This window comes from Odocoileus virginianus, chromosome 10 (assembly GCF_023699985.2).
Source record: "Odocoileus virginianus isolate 20LAN1187 ecotype Illinois chromosome 10, Ovbor_1.2, whole genome shotgun sequence".
Classification (NCBI taxonomy): domain Eukaryota; kingdom Metazoa; phylum Chordata; class Mammalia; order Artiodactyla; family Cervidae; genus Odocoileus; species Odocoileus virginianus.
Genome location: NC_069683.1, coordinates 22948674 through 22974928, shown reverse-complemented (window position 1 = coordinate 22974928; position 26255 = coordinate 22948674). Strand labels below are relative to the sequence as shown.

At 43.7% G+C, this 26255-nt stretch overlaps 1 protein-coding gene across 5 annotated transcripts in view; it reads right to left on the bottom strand.

Annotated features, from left to right (window-relative positions):
- The window catches only part of PAMR1 (peptidase domain containing associated with muscle regeneration 1), a 167998-nt gene that overhangs the window by 93786 nt on the left and 47957 nt on the right, over positions 1–26255 (bottom strand). For 2 of the 5 annotated variants that reach the window (XM_070473183.1, XM_070473184.1), the window contains 2 exons: positions 15518–16248; positions 10349–11289 (listed from right to left, as the gene is read on the bottom strand). The exons of 1 other annotated variant lie outside the window; for it this stretch is intronic. In XM_070473183.1, coding sequence (XP_070329284.1) covers positions 10349–10376 — 28 coding nt within the window. In that variant the 5' untranslated portion in view covers positions 10377–11289; positions 15518–16248. The remainder of the gene's footprint in view (positions 1–10348; positions 11290–15517; positions 16249–26255) is intronic. 2 more of the 5 variants (XM_070473185.1, XM_070473186.1) reach the window with 1 other exon arrangement.

Sequence of the window (26255 nt, the reverse complement as noted above, 5' to 3'; positions counted from 1 at the left end):
GAGTCTGTTCCACAAACAGTTCCTCACTCTTCCCCTCAGGAGCCTCCTTTCCACAAAACTAAGGCACAGCCTGCGTCTGACTTCCCGGGGTCCTCCCGTCCCCCTTCCCTCCCAGTGAGGGGTGGGAGAGCCTTCTACAGACATATTTAAATTCCATCTTAGGCTCAGCTCAGACATCCCTACTGGCCTCAAGCATACGCATGCACACACACACAGACACACAGACACATGCGCTCATATGATTCTGTAATTTCCATTTACATCATCCCAGCAAATAAATCAAACGAGTGTGTGTGTGTCTGTGTGTGTGTGTGTGTGTGCGCGCGCACGCATGTGTATGAGTGAAAAAAAGAGCAGGGGACTAAGAGTTCTGCTCCAAGTAGCCCATCCAGTATGCCAAACCGCAATGCCCAGGAAAAGTAGACAATTCTCTTTTCTAACTCTTCTCAACGGATTCCAGGAGCAGGGCTTGATCTCCAAAGAAAACGTGTGACAAACAGTGTTGTTGGTAACTTTTAAAACTCTGTACTTGCTGACAAATAAGAATCAAATGGGTAAGGGAAGAAAATAACGAACTCTAATGAAAGTGCTTTCTTGTGGTTAATGCAGGGGGCCTGGAAGCAAAAATATAGGCTAGATGCTCAGTCTGGAAAATCAGCATGATTCTATTTTTAACTAATGAAAAGAGGCTTGTATAAGGACAAGGTACAATAACAGCCATTTTTCTCCCCCTAGGAATAGGGATTAAAAAGCAGTTATGAAGAGTATGAACCCAGGATTCTGAGTGAAGAAACCAGGAATCTGGGTCTGACTTTGTGAAATGAGCTCCCCCGCTGGTGACCCAGGGAGCACAAGTCAGACCATAAACTCCCGTAAGTATTAATAAATGATTGCTAATTAACTGACAGCTCAATTATTACCAATAAAGTACATGGGACCAGAAGACCAGACCTTGTCTAGGGAATTTGGAAAGCTTTCCTGGAGGACGTGTTGTTGGAGCTGAGCTTAAAAGGATGAAGAGGAAGTGATGAAGCAAAGGGATACATTGGCCCTCCAGGGGAGGGAGAACAGCGTGCAGAGGCAGACTGGGACAGAAGGAGACGTGGTACATTCGAGGAACTAAGAAAAGACCAGTGTAAAAACGAGCCCAGAGAGCAAAAAGCAGCGGAAGTTGGTGAGGCAAGCTGGTCCCTGTGGACCGTGTTAAGGACTTTTGTCCTTAAGGCTTACATAGCAGCCAGTCTTAAGTGGTATCCAGTTTCCAAGATGGTGTTCAGTGACCCCCATCTGCTGGCAGGGGTGCCTTTGTGTAGTCCAATGACAGTATCATCCTTCCATTCTTCTGAATATTATGAAAAAGTTGGTATGGTTTAGAAATAACTGCTACAAAAGGAAAGGAGAAATTACTTGTTCTTCTGTCACCACCTTGATTAGATTTCTACACCACCCCCATCAGCATCCTCTAGAAAGTCATCCCGGACAGACACTGCTCTCAAAATGGCCCTATCTACCTCCTGGGCACAGGCTTCCCAGGTGGCGCCAGCGGTAAAGAACCTGCCTCCCAACATAGGGGACGTATGAGACGCGTGTTTGATGCCTGGGTTGGGAAGATCCCCTGGAGGAGGGCATGGTAACCTACTCCAGTATTCTTGCTGGGGGATCTCATGCACAGAGGAGTCTGGTAAGCTACAGGCCATAGGGTCACAGAGTCGGACACGACTGGAGCAAGTTACAGCACGCAGACACCTTCTGGGCACAAATTTCAAATTTGCCACCCGTAGACCTAGAAGTGTGGGGGTGATGGCCATAAGTGCTGGTGGGATTTGGGGATTTGGTGGTGGTGGAGGCTAAACGGCAGCCACATGAGTGCCTTCTGCATCATTCATTTTCTGACATAGCCCTGAAAATATAGCCACTCAAGTTTCCCCATGCTCAGCGGAATCTGGTGGCCTTTGTTCCTATGTGTGGAAACACATCAACCTGCCATTTCTGGTCATAGGGTCCACGATGACATTCTTGGCTTTCACCACTGGTTTTGGCACAAGTGCCACTGAGGGCTTCTTTATTTTTTTAGTTTTTAAATATCATTTTTCAGAAAAGATAAATCAACTGTAAAAGTATGTTATGAAAACCAACTTGGCAAGCAAGGTCTCCTGGAGAGGGCAGGGGTTGCTTTATTTTCCATTATCTCAGTAAAATAAATAGATTTATCCTTTTAAGATGTTCATGTAGGGTCATCAGGATCACAGTGATTTAAACCATGGCCCTTGGCCGACTCAAGTCCAGAGCATGACCTAATCAGGCCTGGAATTTCAAAGAAGGAAAAAAAAAAACAAACTGGTCTATAAATGAGAATTTCAAAGTTATCTAAGTCCAAGGAAGTTTTCTGTTTTTGCTGAAGCCTCCTGGAAATACTCCGAATGCAGCCTGGTTCTCGGCATCTTTTAAAGTTTCTTTTGTTCTGTTAACAGTGAGTGAGGTTAAGTCTGGACAGACCTACCACTTTCTTTTCTTCATCCCTCTGCCAGCAGGCTCAGATCTTCCTTGCTGGATGGTTTTGCCCTGGAATATTAGTAGCTGAGAGACCTTGAACGAAACATTGAACTCATCTGAGCCCCTGTTTCTTCATCTGTACAGCTGCAAGCAGAACCCATACTGAAACAGAATTGTGAAAACTAAGAGTTAATTGCTAAAAAGTGATTAGCACATTGCCAGACACATCCCATCTGAGTCATGTAATAGAAAAGGAGTATAGTGATTGAGGTTGTCAGTGCCATGGCTGAAGATGCTGCACTGGCTATAGGCTTGCTGGTTATGAGCAAATTACTTGATCTTTCTGACCTATAGTTTTTTCATCTGCAAATGGGGATGAGAGCAGCGTGTATTCACTCCCTCACAGAACTGATGAGGGTGCAGTAAGATAATGCTTTAAATAGTGCCGAGAACATAATGCATAGCAGGTAAACAGTAGCTATTACTACTATGACTTTGGGGGAAAAAAATGACAATCAGAACTTCTGTTACTAGTATTCTTATAATTGGGGCTTCACTGGTGGCTCAGAGGTCAAAGCGTCTGTCTGCAATGTTGGAGACCTGGGTTCAATCCCCAGGTCGGGAAGATCCCCTGGAAAAGGAAATGGTAACCCACTAGAGGCAATCCACAAGTACTCTTGCCTGGAAAATTGTTATTATTTATAGATTTTTGATTACCAAGCAAAGCAAATCACTTTGCTAACTTATGAAAAAAGAAAATATATTGAGTAGCTCTGAGATAGACAGTTGACAAAAATCAAAGATAGTAAGAAATGTCAAAATCAAACAGACTATTATCAAAGAGAGATGGAAACTCCCCAATATCATGTAATCAAGACAAATAAAATTTGTGGCTAAACATTAAAAAAAAAATCAAAGGATAAGGCTGAATGGTCAAGCTTTGGAAGGAACCAGGAAACAGGAGATAGGAGAGTCCCCTACATGGCATCTTCAAGATGTTGCTATAAGGATGAATCAGTCCACATCTTTGGGTCACCTTCCAAAAGAGGGTGTAAAATTTGACATCTGAACCAAGACCAAAGCCAATTGGGAGGGATATTTATCCAAAGGATAATCTAGATATTTCCAACATCAGGGGGCTAGGACACTGAGGAAGCAGAAATAAATAACGCCAACTATAATTATGACCACCATTACTACTTGGAGTTTCAATCTATTATTTAGAATAACAATAGTTGCAGTTGTTGTTGATGTGCTCAGGCACTCAGTTGTGTCTGACTCTTTGTGGTTCCATGGACTGTAATCTGCCAGGCTCCTCTGTCCATGTGATTCTCCAGGCAAGAATACTGGAGCAGGTTGTCCTTGCATACTCGAGGAAATGTCCCCGAACCAGGGATCAAAACTGCATCTCTTTCATCTCCTGCATTGGCAGGTGGATTCTTTACTACTAGTGCCACTTGGGAAGCCAAGAACTGCAGCAGTTTCTGTTAATACTATTAGTCATTTGAGAAAGGGCAAACCAATCAAAATGACAGTGTCAGTGAATATCTAGACCTGAATTTCATGGATACTGATATTTCTAAATAATCAGACCAGTCATTTCCAAAATGTCTTTATCTTTTGAAAAAATTGTAATCTTCCCTTGATAAAATGAGAACCATCATTTCTTGACAGCTTATTTTAATGTCAGGCATTGCTGAGCACTTGACATATTTGAACCTCATTAACTGTACTGCCAGGTTGACTCAGCAGAAGTGATTAACCATTGTTAAAATAAGTTTTATGAAAACAATAAAAATTAATGCTTATGTCATAAGCATATAAATAAATATTATTGAATCAACATTAATTTTTTATAGTTGTTAATAATTAATACCACCAGGGAATTGGGCCACCAGGAAAGTCCAATTAAAACCAAGCTATGGGAATTAATAGCTTGGTATTAATACAGTTTTTAATTTTGCAATAAAGCTCTATAGAGTGAGTTGGTCATTCAGTTTACAGGGCACACAGTTAAATCTGTGCAGCTATTCACCCTGGATCATGCTATGTAGAGTTGCCTGTGTGAGAAGTAGTTTCATCACCAATCAATGTCTGCAATTTGGAAGATCTGCCCCTATGATGTGTTTGTGTTAAAGCAGAAGAAACAGATGCTCATTGGGACAGCAGATTCATACTGAATTATGAAGTGAGTCAGTGTCTAGGACATCCAGGTGCTGTCATTGCACTGAAAAATTCTTTGGGATAATATACTGCTTCTTAAAATAGCTTGACTTTCAGAAACTGAACTGCTGTTAGACTTTTTAGATTAATCCATTTAGGGCTCAGATTTGAAAGCACTGTTTGTTTTCCATCTTAATGGAGAGCCAGTCTCTATGGAAAGGCAAGGCAATATCCTTTGAGTTACAGTTCTATCACAACCACTGGGAAGGCGTGGGCTCCCCCCATCAGCTGTCACTTAGATCCCTGAGCATCTTTTTGGAACTCAGTTTCAGCTGTTCCAGGGCACCACTGCCAATCTCTGAGTCTCAAATCTTTTGAGAGAGACACATCTCTTCTTATTACGAAGAACCTGTTGTGAACTATTCTTCCTGGAATGGCAATGCGTTTGCACTGAACTTTCTCTTCCACTGACATTTCTGCTGTGCCCAGCAAAACACAGCCGTGACAATGGCAGCAAGGTGCCAGGGTTCTTTGCTGAATTGTGCCTGGGAGGACTCACTCTTGCCTCAGCCATGCTATGTAGCATTACCCCCCTTCATCACAGCAAAAGGAAGATAGAGTGGGCGGCGTCTCTGAGAGTCCACCCATAGGAAAAGACCACACAGGCTACATCTAGAGACCAACAGAACATACTTTGGCAGGAAAGCTATGGAAAGTCTTACTTTGTAATGGCGGTGAAACCACTTATGAAAGGAAAATTTTACAGAAGAATCCTCTCTCTATCCTCTTTGGGGATGATGCTTGGGGCTGAGGCCTCCAGGGGCCTCAAATCCTGTCCAAAAAGCCTTAGGGACCAGGGAGAAGAAATGGGTGTGGGCACCCTAGAGACAAACGTATTTCATGCACTCGTTTTGCAAAAATGTTAACCCTCTATCTTTCTCCTTCATTTAGTACATCTGCTCTCACAGATGAATGTTAGAAATCTGGTCATCCAACTCACACTAAAGTCCCTGGGCATGAAAAAAGAAAAAGGACAGGGCAATGCCTAACTTGAAGGCATCATAAAAAAAGAAATAACCCATCAGTGCTAGAGTCAGGCACTAATTATGTTACAGGCAATGCAAATTATTGACGTGGTAGGTTCACAACTCTCTTAAGAGGTAGGTACTATTAACCCCCCTGTACAGAGGAGGGAATAGATGAGGCTCAAAGAGGCTATGATTTGCCCAAGGTAAGCCCAGCAAAAAAAATAACCAGAGCTGACACTCCTCCTAAGCGCCAGCTTGTCTCTGAAATGGGATGCTAAGAGAGCTGTGGTTCTCCATCCTGCCCGGCAGCTTTTAAAGCTACAGATGCCTGGATTTGTCCCATGACAATTAAATCAGAATCTCTGAGGAACCTGGCAATTTTTTTTTTTTTTAAGTCCCCAGAAGGCGATTCTAGTCTACAGTCTGGGTTGAGAACCACAAGACAGGGCACCACGCTACTGATGGAAGGGATCAGAATCTGTTCCTCTTTCTGTCTTGGAATCACAGAAAGACCTGGTAATCCAAGCTCCTTCCCTGCCCTGCTGCCTGGTCCCAGACCAGAGCGAAGGGGCTGCCTCTGCCCCGCTGAGGTAGGGAATGTGTCAGGCCACAGCTGGGAACGAGACTGAACTCTCCTGCCAAGAATCCAACAGATTTATCTCTGTGTCTGCCCCAGGGAGGTCAAGAGAAGATCAGAGGAGAGTCAGGGGGAAACTGAAGGGCACAGGAAGAAATACACGTGATCAGCCTGGAGGCTGCAGGAATGCTGGGAGGAAAGATTCTCGGAAGGAGAAGGAATGGGTGCACTTTGGAGCACTCCCACTGTACAGGGGGAGTCTGGAGGACTGAGGCGCTCACTGGCCTCCAAGATCATAGACATTCCAAAGATTCCAAAGGTAGCCCCTCTGGGGTGGAAGGAGAAAGGCTTTTCTCCTAAAGGGCACAGTTAGACTTGGGCTTTTAGGTTTCCTTAAATAATCCCACATCTGAGTAGCCTTCTAACAAATCTCCCCTCGAGCAATCTCTGCCCCACCCTCCCTGCCTTCTGCATCAGGCCAAAGCTATCCGTCTCAACTTCAGAGTGCGTTAATCCTTGTTCAAATTCCTTCCAGCCCTCCTGGTGCCCCCACAGTGAAGTCCAAAAGCGTGGATGTAGCCAAACAGACAAGCCAGCCCTGTGGGGCCTTTCGTTTCCCAATCTTTCTGCTCCTCAAACCACCTGGCTTTGCTCCGATCTTCGCACAGACTGTGCCTTCCACCTGGAACTCGCTTCCCATTCCCATTCTACTCATCCTTTGGGACTCAGCTTAGTTAGTACTTCCTCCAGGAAGTCTTCTCTGATTCCTCCAGTGTTCTAGTGCCTATTTTAGCTTTTATTAGGATTATAAACACTTGCTAGCCTGTCTCCCTTTAAATGTAAATAAACTCCATTGAAGCGGGAATTATGACATTTCCAGCACCCAGAACCGTGTGTGTGTGTGTGCGTGTGTGCGTGTGCGTGTGTGTGTGTGTGATGGCAGAGTCCCCAGTTTCAGAGGGAAGGAATACCTGCAGAGTGTCTTGAGAACAGCCCATCCGAACACACATCTCCTGCACTGGCAGAAAAATCCTGGATGCTTGAGAACAACATTCTCCCCTGGACCACCACCGAACTCCCCACAGCTTCACCTAGATGGGCGTGTGTGCTCAGTCGCTCAATCATGTCTGACTCTTTGTGACCCCGTGGACTGTAGCCCACCAGGCTCCTCTGTCCACGTGATTTCCCAGGCAGGAAGGAATACAGGAGTGGATTGCCATTTCCTTCTCCAGGGGATCTTCCCGACCCAGGGATCAAACCCTGGTCTCTGGTATTAGCAGGTAGATTCTTTACCACTGAGACACCAGGAAAGCCCATATAATGGACAAAATTGGAAGATATTTAATGTACCATGTGATGATTTGATATACACATACATTGTCAAAGGAGTCCCACCCTAGAGTTAATTAATACACCCAGCACCTCACTTATTTATCATTTGTGTGTGTGTGTAAGAGAATATCTAAGCACATTTCAATCATGCAGTGGTATTATCAACTCTAGTCACTGTACTATACATTAGATTCTCACACTTTATTCATCCTATAGTTGAAAGTTGTACCCTCTAACCAACCCCTCCCTATTTCTCCCACCCCAGCCCCTCTCTACTCTAAAGTTTGGCGATTTTTTTTTTTAAGATTCCACGTATCAGTGATACTGAGTTATTTGTCTTTCCTTGTCTGACTTATTTCACTTAGCTTAATGCCCTCCAGATTCATTTATGCTGTTGCAAATGACAAAATTTCCTCTTCTTTTAAAGACTGAATAGTAAACATTCAGATATACATGTTTTTTATATATATATATATATATATATATACACACACACACACACAAATATCACATTTATATACACTTTATTTGGCTTTTCTTGTAGCTCAGCTGGTAAAGAATCCGCCTGCAATGCAGGAGACCCTGGTTCAATCCCTGGGTTGGGAAGATCCCCTGGAGAAGGGACAGGCTGCCCGCTCCAGTATTCTTGGGCTTCCCTGGTGGCTCAGCTGGTAAAAAAAAAACCACCTGCAATGTGGGAGACCTGGGTTTGATCCCTGGATTGGGAAGATCCCCTGGAGAAGTGAACAGCTACCCACTCCAGTATTCTGGCCCAGAGAATACTGGAATTCATTCTGAGATAATGATTTCATAAAACAATCATAGATCAGAGGTCCTGATTTGACCTTGAGACATCGGCGTATCTTCAGGGAGATCATAAACTCAGTCTCCAAAGGATTAGAAAAATCATAGAGGAATAAGGGAGGAGATGAGGACACCAAAGCTCTGAGAGGTTGACTCATAAGTGCCAGAGGGCAAGCCCAGTGTGACTTTCTCTGGGGTTCTCATCGTAACCTCACTACCCAGAAGCCTGTCCCTCTCCACTGGGCCACTGGCTAGATCTCTTGGTCCTTGGTTGAGCATGGGCTACTCGGTACCTACAGGTAAATATATTTCCTAATCCCTTGTGCAGTGGAAGCCGTATGGGCCCTGAAACCTGAAACCTATTCCAGGAGCTCATAACAGCCTTCAAGTATTCACATTCCGCAGCGCTAAGCTCACTGGTGATCTCTCCCCAGACGGTTTCAGCCTGTCTGGAACTTCGTCTCCTCTGGAGTTCCGATGGGGGACCACATCCATCACTCACTGGGGAGGCAGCTACATCAAAGCATGAGGATCGGCTCAGCAGTAGTTGTCAAACTTGGCAGGTTCTGCCCAGTGATTCCTGAATCTCTTTTGCTTCCCTACATGGAAGCCCACTCCATCACACTACTTTATACTTGCCAGTCTGTGGATCTGATGCCAAAGGACTCCCATTTGAACGCTGGATCTGTGCACCTTAAGATCATGTCGCCTTGAAATGTTGCAACTCTGAACCTTGGTCTCTTCATCTGTCCAGCAAAAATGTGTTTGCCCCATAGGACTGTTGTGGAAAAGAAGATTTAATGACATGGCATGGAGAAAATACGTGCCATATTCCCAGGGGTACGACACACACTTGGCTAGTTTGTGTGCTGCACACAGGCGCCAGGGTAGGGGACAAGCAGAGGCCAGAATCCAGCCCGGCTTCTACTCACCAGGCCATATGACCACCGCTGTATCCACCAGGGAGCATCTTTCAGTAATTTACACAAATGTCCTTTAAACATGGTCCTGGCAGGGCCTGGCACATGTGAGGGCTCAGTAAGCATTAACTGATTTTTAAATTCTTTGTTATCCACACACAGAAAATGAAAGCTACTGTTGCTGAAATAGCAATAATCTAAGTGTGCTTCCCCAGGGTGGTGATATAGCAGAGTGGTTAAAAGTAAAACCTTTGGAGTTAGACCAGGGTTTCAGCCCCAGTTCTGCCACGAACGATGCTGAATGATCATAAGCAAGAAGCAAAACCTCTCTGAGTTTCAGTTTTATCATCTGTAAAAGGGGAATAATTTGGGAGGATTAATGGTGACTCTCGTAATTACTGCCTCCTGAACACCTCATGTTTTAAGTGTTCTGGGACCAAGCTTTATGAAGAAGGAGACCCTAGATCACCAGAGGTGATTAAACATTCATTATTGTAATTGGTATTTATTAAAATCCTAATGTGTTCTAGGCTCTGGAGGGCTTATACCATCTATTGAGAATTTTCTGCTTGCCAGATAATGTGCTAAGCACTTCATAACACATAATCTCATCTATACCCAAAAGCACCCTAACAGGTACAGACTGTGATTATCTGCTTGAAAAGAACTTACACACTAGTTAAGAAAGCAATGACTCTGTGATTGAAACCATTTAAGTTAACACTAAACAACTAAAGTCAGATGGCGTTTTGGAAGAAGACAAGTACAAGGACATACTGTGAGCCTGGGGGTGGCTGGGAGTTGATTAGTTGCTGGAGGCAACCTAGATATCCATCTCTAGAGAGTTTGGTATAAATATATAGTGAAATATTACACAGTAGTCAGAAACCATAATCTACATCTAGGAATCAGGCTAGACCTCAAACACCATGTTCAATGCAAATAGTAAGAAATGGGGTAAGATTTAGAAAACAACAGAATAGGACAGTATGTGCCAAATTGTGGGGCAAGCACTGTAGGGCTTTACTTACGAAGAGGGCATCCCAGCCCCAGGAGCATTCATCATGGACACTGGGGACGCAGCCCTGGATTCACCTGTTCATTCCCTATGCTGCCACCCAGGGTGCACCAGAAATGGTGCTAAGACATGGACCCTGCTTTCATCAAGCCCAGAGCCCAGGGTTCAGTTCAGTTCAGTTCAGTCGCTCAGTCATGTCTGAATCTTTGCGACCCCATGGACTGCAGCATGCCAGGCTTCCCTGTCCATGACCAACTCCAGGAGCTCATTCAAACTCATGTCCATTGAGTCGGTGATGCCATCCAACCATCTCATCCTCCATTGTCCCCTTCTCCTCCCGCATTCAATCAGTTCCCAGCATCAGGGACTTTTTAAATAAGTCAGTTCTTCGCATCAGGTGGCCAAAGTATTGGAGTTTCAGCTTCAATATCAGTCCTTCCAATGAATATTCAGGACTGATTTCCTCTAGGATTGACTGGTTGGATCTCCTTGCAGTCCAAGGGATTCTCAAGAGTCTTCTCCAACATCACAGTTCAAAAGCATCAATTCTTTAGCACTCAGCTTTCTTTATAGTTGAACTCTCACATGTATACATGACCACTGGAATAACCATAGCCTTGACTAGACAGACATTTGTTGGCAAAGTAATGTCTCTGCTTTTTAATATGCTGTCTAGGTTGGTTATAACTTTTCTTCCAAAGAGTAAGCGTCTTTTAATTTCATGACTGCAGTCACCATCTGCAGTGATTTTGGAGCCCATCTGCATATTTGAAGTTATTGATATTTCTCCCAGCAACCTTGATTTCAGCTTGTGCTTCATCCAGCCATAGCCCAGGGTAGGTTCCCTAGATAAGAAAGTTCTTCTAGAAAATTCTCTCTAGCCACACGGGAGCTTCTCTCCCACAGTTGCCTCTCTGGGTTGGTAGATTCACTTTTCTTTTCCAGATGTGCCCCCTACAAAGTGGAGGAAATTAAGGTCTGGTCAGAGCAGAGAGTGGTATCAGCACGTGCCAGCCATGCTGCAGAAGTTAATTAACCAATATCACACTTCCCTCCACAAAACTAGCCTTTCCTGATTGTTGACTTAGAAGGGGCTGGGTGGCATAAGGAAAAATAGACTCAGTGTTCTGTCAATCATCATGATTACTCCCAGCCCCATATAAGGCCCCAAATAGTGCATCTTTTTTTTTTTTTGGTAATGATAGGAATATCCTAGACCTGAAAATATTGATTATTTTTGAGACTTCCCTGTGGTCCTGTGGTTAAGATACCACACTTCCACTGCAGGGAGTGTGGGTTCAATCTCTGGTCAGGGAACTAAGATCCCACAAGCCAATAAATAAATAAATAAATAAATAAATAAATAAATTTTAAAAACAGCTTCAAAGAAGAGTAGCTGAAGACTGGACCAGAACATGGCTAGGATCTTTTCCTGTCTGGTTCCAAGATCCTGTTGGCTGCTACCCATGTATATCTGATTGTCAAACTCCTCTCATCTTAGCAAAATATGTGGTAAATGAATTCTCCAAGCTGGCTTCAGGACCTACAATATGCATGTTCTACTTCTACTAAATCCCTAGCCAATGGAAAGGCCATTAACTCACATCACCTTCTCATAGAGCTGATTCTTGGCCTCTCAGAGCTAAACATTATTTGACCATCACCTGCCACCCTCTGAAGTTTGGTCAAACAGAAAAATCAGGACAAGTGCTGTGGTACACAATAACTGTCCAATTTTTCTCTCCATGGGGACCCGTGGGATTCTAAGTCTTTGCAAGACTAGTGAGGACTTATCCATGACCTTCAGTGTATTGTTTCAGAGAGAATGGAAGACCCCGTGATAAGCCAAAATTTAAAGCCAGGGCACCATCAACATGGATTTATTTGAAAGGATGACTCAAACAGGGAGGGGTCACAAGAAAGAAATCAGTGATGTGCTAGGACCGGGAGGTGGAGCGGTAGCAGCCAGTGAAGCCACCTGAACAGAGCTCTGAGCATCCCTCTGGGACAGTCTTGCCTTCCAGTGTGCATGATGAGAAAGGCTTTAAAGCCCTTGAGCAGTCTAGGGCATCAAAAAGACTACTGGGTTATATATGAACTCACCAATGGGAAGATCACGCTGACCACTTTGGGACAGAACCCCCCTTTTCCTGCAAACTCTGGTTTTTACATCTTCTATTTAGCTTCTATGAAAGTCAGAGCTGGAAGAGAAATCACCCCCACAGACTCTACCCCATTTTTCAGATGGTAAAACAGTCCCAGGGAGAGAAAGCAATTTGCCCAAGGTCAGGAACATTACTGGAACCTTAGGGAGAAGTTGCTGTCTTCTTTTGATTGGTCCTGGAACTAATTACCCCTTACTCAAAACAAAACAAAACAAAACAGGCTACGACTTAAAGGCTTGGGTTTAGAGACTATCACAATGGCCAAGGTGTGCAAGGGCTGTCCTGGGTTCAAGGCTGCTGGAGATGATAAAATGTTTTGTCTGGAAATTCCTGCTGTCACTCTTGGGGAACAGTTCTGAATGCTGCTTCCATCACCAGTCTTAGCATTTGCCCCTCTCCTTCCCATTTTAAAACTGGGTCAGAAATCCATGCTCCAGACTGTTCTTGCCTTCTCCTCCCCCTGCCCTAATCTGTTACTAAGGTCACCCCTTACAAAAGTTACACTCCCAGAGCTCACCACTCAGCAGCCCTCACACTGATTCCCCACCCCGGAAACTTGTTTATTTCAATCCCACCCCAGCTCTAGCTTGCCCTGGGAGCCCTCAGGCACCCGCCCGCTGCCCCCACTGGAGTCGCCTCTTCCCAGCCCTGCACCAATTCCCCAACTCAAAGCCTCTGAGTCTGAGAAGGGCCAGGAAATCTCCAGAAATGTTGTAGGATTGAGAGAGAGAGAATTTTTTTTCCTCTTATAAAAGAATTCAGAAGACTCCATATCCCCTTTGAAGAAGACTTCAAATTGTGTTTCATAAGGAAGAGATGTAAGATGTCATTGGACTCATGATGCTTGACATTCAGACAGTACTCTGTGTGTTGAAAACTCTTTGGTAAGGGTCACCCTATGATCTCCTTTCAAGAGTCACTAGACTTCCTTCAGTAACACAATGAGTTGTGAAGAAGTGTATTTGTTGAGACGTCGGTCTGCTCCATTTACCGCAGCAGAGGCTCCTGCAGGCTCAGACCTAGACCTCATTTCTAGTCTTTATAATATGATTATGCTCTGGCCAAAGGAATAAGGGAGGAGGTGATGCATAGGCCAGGCACTTCCAAGCCTGGCCTATAAAACATCCCATGAAATTCTCTGCTCTTTCCTTCCCCATCTGCCAGCTGAAATGGAGAAGACTTCAAGAAGTTAGAGCAGAGCCCAAAGAAGAAGGATCCTGGATCCATGAGTCACTTGGAAAAGAGCTGATCCGGAACACCCATGCTGGGATGTTGCAAAACTGAAAAATAAACTTTCATTGAATGGAGCTACAGAAATTTGGGGATAATTTGTTATAGTAAATTTGTTGACTAATATGTAATTCATTACTCTGTTTTTTTGGAGGTACTAACTCAAGTCAACAAAAAGAATCCTTTGGCCTCAACAATCTGTTTATGATTAAAGGATCTTGAGAATAACAGAGAAAAAATATTTGCAACATGTGTTAAGGTCAAGGAGTTATAACTGAAACATAGAATCCTAAACATTAAAAAAGTCATCTCGGGACTTCCCTGGTGGTCCAGTGGTTAAGACTTTGCCTTCCAATGCAAGGGGTGTGGGTTCAATCCCTATTAAGGGAGCTAAGATGCCACATATCTCAGGACCAAAAAACCAAAAATATAAACCAGAGGCAATATTGTAGCAAGTTCAATAAAGACCTTTAAAAAATTATTTTAAAAAGTAATCAAAAGATACAAACATAATTCACAGAATTACAAATGGCTAGTAAGTATATGCAAGGTATTCATCTTCCTTAGTGATCTGGGAAAACCAAATTAAAAGAGCAAAGAGAATTTGTCACTGATTAGAGTTTCACTATTCAGTGTAGGCAAGGGTTTAGGGAAAGATACTTTAGTAAGACTGTAAATTGCTGAAGCTTTTTGAAGGATAATTTGACTCCACCTATTAAACAAAATGTACTTCCTACCAAAATGTAAAAATCTGTGGACCCTGTAGATTAGCAATCACACTTCTAAGAATATTTATAAAAGGGCACAGGATATATGTTAAAGGATTATTCATTGCAGTCTTTCTTGCTATATCAAAAAACCTACCTAAATAACTGTCAATATGAGAATGGTTAAATAAATTATGGTACAGACACATGCACCACATGAAATGTTATGTAGCTGTAAAAAGAACGTATAAATGGCCATCCAAATGAAAAAGGCAAGTTTAGGGCTCAGTAAATAATTAACAAATGAGTAGATGTGCATGTGTAAAAAGATTACCAGGCGGGGCTTTTCCCACTGTCTCTGTATTCTGCTAAAGCCCACGTTTAGGCTTGGGTGATGAAGACACACACGTTCTAAGAGAAGTTCTAGACACATCCACACAGGTCTTACCAGGAGGTGCCCTTCCCTATGGATCCTGTTCACCCACCTCCAGGTCATATAAGAAAAGGCTGAGCTTCAGTAGGGAATATCTTCTGAAGAATCCATGGGAGTAGAGAGCAAAGTTGGGTTTTTCCTCCTTTCCCCTTCAGACTGAGAGAGATGCTCCCTGAGAGAACCACTCATGGAGTCTGGGTGTGTCTGTCTGCCAGGAGAAGCATCCACATCTCACCCTTCAGCCTAATGTACATTGGGAACAGCTCACAAGCTCACTACCAGGTACTGCTACCTAAAGCAGACAGCGAAAGGGTTCTGGAAGAATCTGAAAGGGAGCACTTGGAGTTTGGGGGTATGGACATGGGGAGAGACACTAGCCTGAAAAGGCAGAAAGGTGCGAGGCTGGCCAAGGCTCTCTGTGAGGCTGGAAAAAGGACAGAAGGCATCAGCAGAACCCATCTGTGCTTCCAAGGTTGAGCATGTCATGGAGGCATGAGTTTCCTATGCACTGAACCATGACCACTCCTAGTATTTCCAGGTCCCAGACCAAGAGGACAAAGGGAGGCCCACATATCCTATGTCTAAATATTTTTAAAGCATGAATCAAGCTAAATAAAAAATAAACAAAACATGTTCTACCATCCTACCTTGACAAATACACTTTCATAATGATGGGGAGGAAGGCAGACAAGGTGGGGTGCAAGCTTTTATTGTTCAGTCGCTCAGTCATGTCTGACTCTTTGGAACCTCATGGACTGCAGCACGCCAGGCTTCCTTCTCCTTCACCATCTCCTGGAGCTTACTCAAACTTACGTCCATTGTGTCAGTGATGCCATCTGATCATCTCGTCCTCTGTCATCCCCTTCTCCTCATGCTTTCAATCTTTCCCAGCATCAGGGTCTTTTCTGATAAGTCAGCTCTTCGCATCAGGTGGCCAAAGTATTGGAGCTTCAGCTTCAGCATCAGTCCTTCCAATGAATATTCAGGGTTTATTTCCTTTAGGATGGAGTGGTTTGATCTCCTTGAAGTCCAAGGGAGTTTCAAGAGTCGTCTCCAACACCACAGTTTGAAAGCATGAATTCTTGCGATGCAAGTTTGAGGAGCTATAACTCATCAAATGGTATAAAAGAGATTGATTTCCCTGTGGAGCAAAGGGCCTGGGGTCTCTGAAGAGCTGACATTTGGGCATCAACCACACAGGTTACAACAGTGCCAGTCAAATAAGACCCCTCTCTTTTTTTCCTAATTCCTTCTTCCCCATACTGGAGGAGACAAAGGCCACAAAGGACACGGCGGTGCAGGAAGGGTCAAAGAACAGATCACATCACAGCCACTCCTCCTCCCTCATCAGGTCAGCTCTGAGCTGGGGCCAGGCATCCTAGGAGGGTGGTGGGGAAAGAAACTTTGAATTAGATGAGAGATGATAAAGTTTCAGTTTATACTGGCCTGGACTGTTGAATACTTGCCAGTGGTCAGAAATCTATGAGACCATCTGAGATGCTGAGAAGGGAAATCATTTGAGTTTGGTCAAAGCAAGAAATGGGAGGGGGGAATTATACTAATTGCTGACTGCATGCTACCAAGTTTTACCCACTTAATTAACAAACAAACCCCAAAACCCAAACCAGTTAGTAATACAGTTGTATGTGTAGAGAAATTTTACAACAATCCCTAGTGTAGTGTTACCCCAAAAGAGGACGAATGAGAGGGGGGAGGGGAAATTTCAACTTTTCAATTCATACATTCTGAGTTTCTTTTGTTTAAAAAATTTTCTAGAAAGACATATGACTTTTGAATGATGTATAACAGCCTCCAGTTGCCCAATAAAGCACTTAGCAAATCTCTTCAACCCGGGGGAAAAAATCTAGCCAAACACAAGATCTGACTTGGGTATAACTTATTTCCCTTCCTAAAGTTGCCACAAGGCCAAACTCTGTGATTTTCCTAAGGGGAAAAATGTTGTTTATTATTTCAACTGTTGCCATAGTAGTCAGTGTTTCCGTGTTATCGTCTTTTTCTCCCCAGACCTTACTCCACTAATACATGTTCCAGACCTGCAATCTGAGGCATTTCAGCCCGAAGGAAACATACTTGCACTGATGTAAAATCAACTGACAAGGCCAGCTCTGCCTTGGAGTCTGAGTCCTGGCGTTTTCGGTCACTGCATCCGGGAGGAGAATGGAAGTGGTCTCTGGATCACAAGTATTGGATCCTGCAGAATTTTACCCAATCCCACAATGATCCACTTTCTCCCCCCTATACCTTTGGTCCCAGCTACCAGAACTGAGAATTCACCTGCCAATGCAGGAGACACAAGAGACATGGGTTCGATCCCTGGGTTGGGAAGATCCTCTGGAGGAGGAAATGGCAACCCACTCCAGTATTCTTGCCTGGAGAATCCCATGGACAGAGGAGCCTGGTGGGCCACAGACCTTGGGGTTGCAGAGTCAGACGCAACTGAGCACACATGCACACTGCTCTAGGGACTTGGGATACAGCAGCAAAGAGGACAGACAGACATTAACTGTCAGTTAATGGTCAGTGGGTGACCAAATAAAAAACTGTCCACTGAAAAACAAATGCACAGCCTACAAGTTGAGAATTATGTTTTAACCAGCAGACTTACTGAGGACTTAAGCAAGGGATGAGTGAGTGAGTGCTAAGTCGCTCAGTCGTGTCTGACTCTGTGAGACCCCATGGACTATAACCCACCAGGCTCCTCTGTCCATGGGCTTCTCCAGGCAAGAATACTAGAGTGGGTTGCCGTGCCCTTCTCCAGGGGATCTTCCCAACCCAGGGATGGAACTCACATCTCTTAACGTCTCCTACAATGGCAGGTGGGTTCTTTATCACTAGCACCACCTGAGAAAACCTAAGTAAGGGTTACAGCTTCTCAGATAGCTCAGAGGGACTGTTCCAAAGAGTTAAGGAAGAAGCCAGGATATACTGAAGTTTCTGCAAACAAAACAAATCAGAAAGTCAAACATCAAAAGATTACTGCTAATTAAAGAAAAAGTCAGACATCTCAAATGAATGAGTTTACTGCTTTTCCATGTAGAGGAAAATGCAAGAGTCTGGGCTTATTGAAATTATTCCTTTGATATGCACCTTAGCTATCTAGGGCCAGTATCCTTTTTTTCTCCATCCTGAATCCCCTCAGGTTGCATACTCGGGAGGGGAGAGGGGTTACAGTGGCTGATGGCTTGATGGCCACAACATCTTTTGTTGACTAAAATGGCAGGTGACATTCTTCGTCCACACAACAAATTAAAAAGTAAGTAAACAATACAGTATACTAAATAATGATGTGCAATGAAAAAAACAGAGCCAGTAAGAGCTTAGAATGCAGGGGATGGAAGCACTACAGTTGTAAATAAGCAGACAGTAAAGTCCCATTGAAAAGGCAACATTTGAGCAGAGGCTTGCAGAGTGAGGGAGGGGGTCCAGAGGATACAGGAAGAAGAGGCCTTCAGTGGAACAGCTGGTACAAAGGCCATGAGGCCGGAGCCTGGTGTGTCTGAGGAACAGCATGGAAGCCAGTGTGACCGGAGCACAGTGAACAAGAGGGAGAGGAGAAGAAAGGGGGTTAGAAAGGGAGGCCTAGAAAGCCACCATCAGGAGTTCGGGTTTTTCTCTGAGTCAGATGGCCGCCATTGGAAGGTGTTGAGCAAAAGAGTAACGTGATCTGACTTGTGTACTAGCAAGAACCCTCAGGCCGCGAGGCAAAGCATAGACATAGTGAGACAAGGCCTTCCGGGAGCCCAGTTGGAAGGTGATTATTGTCGTTCAGGAGACAGACTAAGATGGTGGCTCTCACCAAACTGGTAGCAGATTCTGAATTTTTGAATAGACTTTTTGAGAGCAGTTTTAGGTTCACAGCAAAATTAAGCAGAAAACACAGTGAATTCCCATTTATTCCCTGCCCACTTCCCAACATGGATAGCCTCTCTCTCTGTCAATGTCCTGCACCCCATGGGTACAGTTTCTTATAACCATGAACTTGCACTGATGCATCAGTTCAGTTCAGTCACTCAGTCATGTCCAACTCTTTGCGACCCCATGGGCTGCAGCACGCCAGGCCTCCCTGTCCATCACCAAATCCTGGAGTTTACTCAAGGTCAAGTCCATTGAGTCAGTGATGCCATCCAACCATCTCACCCTCTGTCATCCCCTTCTCCTCCTGCCTTCAATCTTTCCCAGCATCAGGGTGTTTTCCAATGAGTCAGTTCTTCACATCAGGTGGCCAAAGTATTGGATATTGGAGTTTCAGCTTCACATCAGTCATTATCACCCAAAGTCCATAGTTTACAATAAGAGTTTTCTCTTGGTATTGTACGTTTCATGGGTTTTGACAAATATGTAATGACATACACCTACCTTTGCAGTGTCATCCCTGACACTGCCCTAAAAATCCTCTGTGCTCTGCCAATCCATCCTTCTCTCTCCCCAACCCCTGGCAAGCAGTGATCTTTTCACTGTCTCCATAGTTTTCCCTTTCCCAGAATTTCATACAGTGGGAATCACAGTCTGTAGCCTTTTCAGATGGGCTTCTCTCACCTAAGTAATATCCTTTTATGCTTCCTCCATAACTCTTTATGGTTTAATAGCTCATTTATTTTTAGTGCTAAATAATGTTCCATTGTCTGGATGTACCACAGTTTACTTATCAGTTCACCTCCTGAAGGACATGTTGGTGGCTTCCAAGTTTTGGCAATTACAAATAAAGTTGCTGTAAGCACCCCCATGCTGGTTTTTGTGTGGATGTGGGTTTATTTCAGTTCATTTGGGTAAATGCCAGGGAGGATTCTGGATTTATTTTGGTATCAGAATTTTCAAATGGATCAGTGGAGTATGAGAAAAATAGAGATGATCTTGTATAGAGCAGTCTGGAAAAAGAATTTCAAAAGTTAAATCTTGGATACATTAATAGGGGGAGGTCCATTAAACACCGGAGTAGAGGGCCCAAGTAAGCAGTTATTATATGAGCCTGGACTCCTGGAGAGACGTTTGGTGGACACACAAAGTAAGGAATCATGAGTACATACATGAACTTAAAGCCAGGGTGTTTGATGAGATCACACAGGGAGTGAGTATAGTTAAGAAAGAGGATCAAGGACTAAGCCCCGGGGTCCTCCAGTGTAAGAGGAAGGCAAGAAGAGAGAAACCAGCAAGGACCTGAGAAGGAGCAACCGTGACTAGGAGAAAAACCAAGAGAGTGGGATGTGCCAGAAGCCAGTGAAGAAGAAAGTGTGCCGAGGAAGAGGGAGTAATCAACCACGGCAAATACTGGTGGGAAGTCTAGTGAGATAAGGACTGAGAATTGACCACAGATTAGGAACATGGGGGCTTCCCTGGTGGCGCAGACAGTAAAGATTCTGTCTGCAATGCAGGAGACTGTTGCAGTGAAAAGGAAAAAAGAGGAAGGAGTTTTTCTCTTTCTTTTTCCTGAGAACAAAGAAGATGAAGAAAACAGTGAGCAGGGCCTGAACATTCCTAGTTGTTCTACTTTTACAGCTCCTAACTCTACATGTCTGTAACTAAGTTTGTTTTTCTACCCACTAACTCCGCACGAGCTGCAATTCACATTTTTTTTCCTTTGACTCTTTGCTAAATACATCCCCTATCTGGTGTTTACCCTTACAACACCTTTTCCCTTGTTGTTACAGATCAGAAAGAAGGCCACAGAAACACAAAACTGCCAGACTCAATTACTGGGTTACTGATGCCCATATATGATTGTCTTTGAAACAATGCAAGAGGAAGCAGTCAAGATCCTATCACCTTTGTTCCTCATCACCTGACTGCAAGCCCTTGCCCTATAGAAGCCCCTAGACTCCTCAGGGAGGGGGGCACAGTTCTTGAGGCAGGAGCCTACTGGGTTCCCTTCTCTGCCGGCTGAGAATAAAAGCCACATTTCTATTTACTCCAAACTGTGTCTTCGTATTTTTCATTCAGCTTTGGTGGGCAGAGAAGGTCAAGATTTTGGCCAGCAACAAGACCTGGGTTCGATCCCTGGGTCAGGAAGATCCCCTGGAGAAGGACATGGCAACCCTCTCCAGTATTCTTGCCTGGAGAATCCCATGGACAGAGGAGCCTGGCGGGCTACAGCCTATGGGGTTACAAAGAGCAGGACACCACTGAGCTACTGACACACTTCAGCAACATGAGGGTCAGTAACCTGACCTTGAACAGGCACTACTGCGTAGTGGGGGAGAAGAAAGGCTGGGGCAGATCCAAGACACGTGTTTTCAGTGGGGTTGACAGCTCTCTCAAGGGAGGGGAAACGAATTCTTGGGGGATGGAAAATTATTTTTGTTTAAAAAAATTTCATGTATAAAATATAGATAAACATACAGTACATAAACAACTCTATAGAACATCTGCAGTATTAAATGTCATGGTGCTTAGTCACTAAGTTGTGTCCAGCTGTTTGGGCTGTAGCCCTCCAGACTCCTCTGTCCATGGGATTTTTCAGATGTCATGGGTAGGAGAAAGCAATTTTTTTTAAAAAGTCAAGAAAGGTTCCTTAGCAGGACGAAAATGGAAAAAGAAAACTTGAGAAACTGGTTCAAGAGACAGTGTGAGGAAAGGAATTAGAGACAGAAGATAAATAATGCTCGAGCAAAAGTTGCTGCAAAGGAATCAAAGAAATGGAGCAGTAGCTGGTAGAAAACATGGAGTTAAGAGAAGTGCCTTTGAAGTATTTAATAACTGTAAGTGTGGGCTTCCCAGATGGTGCTAGTGGTAAAGAGTCTGCCTGCCAATGCAGGAGATGCAAGAGACGTGGGTTTGATCCCTGGGTTGGGAAGAAGCCCTGCAGTAGGAAATGGCAACTCACTCCAGTATTCTTGCCTGGAAAATCCCATGGACAGAGGAGTCTGGTGGGCTACCATCCACGGGGTCACAAAGAGCTGGACATGACTGAGCGTGCATGCGTGCGCACGCACACACACACACACACACACACACACTATATGTATACAATGCATCTCTAGCTGTGGCAGCACCACAGCATGTGGGATCTTAGCTCTCTGACCAGAGATTGAACCTGTGTCCACTGCATCCCCTGCACTATAAGTACTGTAAGGTGGATTCTTAATCACTGGACCATCAGGAAAGTACCAACAGGATGCTCATAAAGTGTTTCAGCTCAGTTCAGCTCAGTCACCCAGTCGTGTCTGACTCTTTGCGACCCCATACACTGCAGCACGCCAGGCCTCCCTGTCCATCACCAACTCCCGGAGTTTACTCAAACTCATGTTCATTGAGTCAGTGATGCCATCCAACCATTTCATCCTCCATCGACCCCTTCTCCTCCCGCCTTCAATCTTTCCCAGCATCAGGGTCTTTTCAAATGAGTCAGCTCTTTGCATCAGGTGTCCAAAGTACTGGAGTTTCAGCTTCAGCATCAGTCCTTCCAATGAACACCCAGGACTGATCTTTAGGATGGACTGGTTGGATCTCCTTGCAGTCCAAGGGACTCTCAAGAGTCTTCTCCAACACCACAGTTCAAAAGCATCAATTCTTTGGTGCTCAGCTTTCCTTACAGTCCAACTCCCACATCCATACATGACCACTGGAGGGAAAAAAATGTGCTTATTAAAGGTCAGATGAAGTTCTTAACCATTCGCAGATGTGACCTCAGTTTCTCTTCTCAACAACTCTGTCAAGTGAGCACCGTCACGGATCTACATCTGCAGTTAGGAAAATGGAAGCACAGAAAGTTTAAGAAACTCACCTGCCCAAGACCACGCTGCTAAGAAGTATTGGCCCCAAATCAACATTTTAAGATTTATCCTAGACCCTTTCATATTGTTTGACTTTGTTCCCCTTCTTAGATGAAAATATTATACAATCACACATTGTCAAAAGTTAACACTGGGCCTTTCTCCCCTAAAATTAGTCATTCCCTGTGGCAGGGAATTCCTCTAGGATGGATTCCTGTCTCCTCTACCCTTGGGTCCTCCTCTCCCAGGAGATCTTCTCCACTCTGCTCCAGTTATCAGCTTCCCAAACCCCACCTCTGATGACTTTATCTCCAGAACAATTTTCAACTGCCCATCCAAATTCAGCCACAGTCTGGTTGTGAGCGGTGTTACCTTTCTCAGTTCAAAAAGTCCACCAATGCTTATCAAGCTGATTTCCTTCACACAAGAATTGCCTGCTTCTAAGGTGAAATTAATTATCAATATAGTGGAAATAAAAACAAAGGCAATCAGCTTGTGCCCTGGAATGCAGACATGCAGCCAGCCATTATATTTGTTAAATTGTAATTTTTCCTGCTACACAGGAATCTTGATCACCCATCCCCACTCCTTCTCCCCCCACCAGTACTTCCTCCTACAGACAGGAGTTTTATTAACATAACCCAAAAGCAATGTGAGGAAAATTCAAGTAAAAAAAAAAAAAAACAACCTTTGCTTTAATTAGGTGAATTTTTCAGGGAAAACTATATTTGAAGAGTAAATTATTTGTATAATTGTCTTCATTCTTCACTTACTTGAACAGGTTTAAACCAAGTCAGAGGCAAAATGGCTTATTCTGGTTGATAAGCCCTAACCAATAGTTAAGACATATCTATCCATGACAAATTATTTTAATTAAGGCCCAATTTGGGAGCCAGGGCATTTTTTTCTGATCTACAAGGGCGAAATGTAATGGATTCGAAAGAAAACAAATCATTTCCTGAAATGGCCTGTCTCTAAGGCTTTCAGGGCGTGGTCCATGCACACACCACCTTCCCAGGCTTGCTTTCTGGTCTTCAGGTCTATCAAAGCACTTCCTGCTAGTCTCTCCCATAAATATTTCCAACAACCTTTGGCATGACCCTACCCTCATCCAAAGAAACTGGTCTTTTTCCAGGGTCCTTGTTCTGGAACACCCATTGGCCAGCAGTCAATATCCCCAAGGTGAGCTCATTTAGGGTGGGTGGGTACTTGGGGGGAGCTCCAGTGAGACCCACGCCTGCTCTCTGCTACTCTAAGGCCCACAGATTATTCCAGAATGTCTTTGCTATCTTCTGACATTTGTCTATAAACATAAGTGAGAAATATACCTCGTAATTCTCCTTACCATCTAGCTCTTAACTGTTGACATCAAACACAGCTGCTCACATTGCCAAAAACAAACAGCAATTTCAGAGTCAGTGCAGTCATCCTACCAGAAGTAGAGAAATATTTTATTTTTCCCCATAACCCTCTATTTATGAGGTGATCTCTCTCAGGAAGAAGGTGCTCTTTCTGCTACTATGCAGAGCTGTCCCTTCCTTTCCCCCAACTCCTAACTCTCACTCTTCCACATTTTGTCCCTCAGGTAGCCTCTAAATTACTTCCTGTTGGCTCCCGTCTAAACATAGAGGGGTATGTTTGTGTGTGTGTGCTCAGTAGCGTCTGACTCTTTGTGACTCCACGGACCATAGCCAACCAGGCTCCTCTGTCCATGGGATTCTCCCAGCAAGAATACTGGAGTGGGTTGCCATGCCCTCCTCCAGGGAATCTTCCCAACCCAGGGACCAGGGATCAAACCCGTGTCTCTTGTATCTCCTGCATTGGCAGGCAGATTTTTTGCCATTAGGCCACCTGGGAAGGCCACCACAGGTAAAAAGAGTGCTCAGTTCTTGTCCAGTGACCACTTTCATCCCAGAAGATGCTATTTTCATCTGGATTATAGCATTTCTTTCTCTAATGCTACCTTTTCCCCTTTGTCCCTACTCAAGAATCAGATATGAATAGAAATGCATGAGAGCAACATTACTTTATAGAGTATCCCAAATCCACTGTAGTGTCTCACTGTAAGTTGATTCACTAATATCAGAGTTTGTTATGGATGGTAAACTACTCATAATATATCTGGCAACTGATTGCAGGGACATGGAAATTCTTCGGTTGTAATCTACCGGAACGGAGTCTAGAAAGAGGAGAAATATAGAGGGAAGATAAACTGGTTCAGTAAGTTAAAGTTATGAATACTGGGCATGAGGCAGAAAGCACCGTGGTTAAGAACTCGAGACATGGAGCCAAATCGATGAGGCCTGAAACTTGTTCTGCCCTCAGTAACTTTAAGATTTTAGGCAAATTATTTAAAACCTTTCTTGATCCTGAGTGTCATAATAATAATACACACCTCAGAGCACTGTTGTGAGCATTACAAGGGACAATACTGGTAAAACAACAAGCACCAGGTGAATCCACAAAGTGCCGGTTCCATTCAGCGATGTGCAATCCACGGTCATAACCCTCTGGGAGGAAAAGAGGGGTCACGGCTGAAAGTTTTGCAAAAACAGTCTCCATACTATTGATAAAGAAAACATTTCAATCCATTTCTGCATGGCACAGATGTTTTAATTAAAAAAAATATGTAGCTGATTTTGCAATACTGTGAAGTTATTGCTGGGGCTCATATTTATATGATGGGAAACCAATGTTTTGAGACAATAAAATGGTCCATATATTATTGGATGTTATCTAGATGAGCCATTTTGAAAGTATACAGCTTTGAAATCTGTCTCGGATCCAGACTATTTTGACTAAATGTTTTGACGTTTAACAGTGCGAAACTTATCCAGAAATCTTGGTACTCAGATAAATAGGTTTCTAAAGAGTTTTAAATTGTTTGGATTAAAAATTCTTTAATTTTTAAATAGTATTAAAATGTTACAAAAATATTTTGCCTTAGTGATCTGGTTTCAAAAAATAGTTTGAAACCAAACAGGCTTGCACTGTCTTAAAAAATCACTTACTTATGAAAAACCACATGAAATAGATTTCAAATCAAATAATTTTAAGAAAACCATTTTAAAACCAGTATTTTGAAAAACTTTCCAAATGTAACTGTTGGTGGCAAAGACTCTCTTGAAATTGAAACGAAACAAGATTTAAATTTCATAGCTTCAAACCTTACAAAATATCATTCTCTTCCACTCCTACTTTATTTTAGCTGTTAGCCCAGGAGATTCAAGCAGTGAATGCAAGTATAGTTTAACACCTGAAAACATGCAGAGATGGAGGAAAAAAGGACTTGCTTTTTAGTGAAGCCTAGGTTTGAATTCCTTTTCCATCACATATTATCTGTGACATCTTGGCAACATCACTGCCCTTTTTGAACTGCAGTTTCTATCTTAGATTGGGTTCCCCCAGAAAGCAGAGCCTGGCCGAGGACTTTTATGCAAGTATTTTTGAGAAACAACCTAAGAAAAAGATTGGGAAGTAACATAAGTACAACAGGATAAGAAAAAAAGCCATTCCCAAGGGGGTCTTCTAGAGTTAACCAGCACTGTGAGCACCTGGGCCCAGGGGTAGAGGGAACTTTTGAGGGCTAACGGAATGCCCAAGGGACAAAAGAGGAGACAGCCCTCAACGGGCTCCAACATTCACACCCAGATCATGC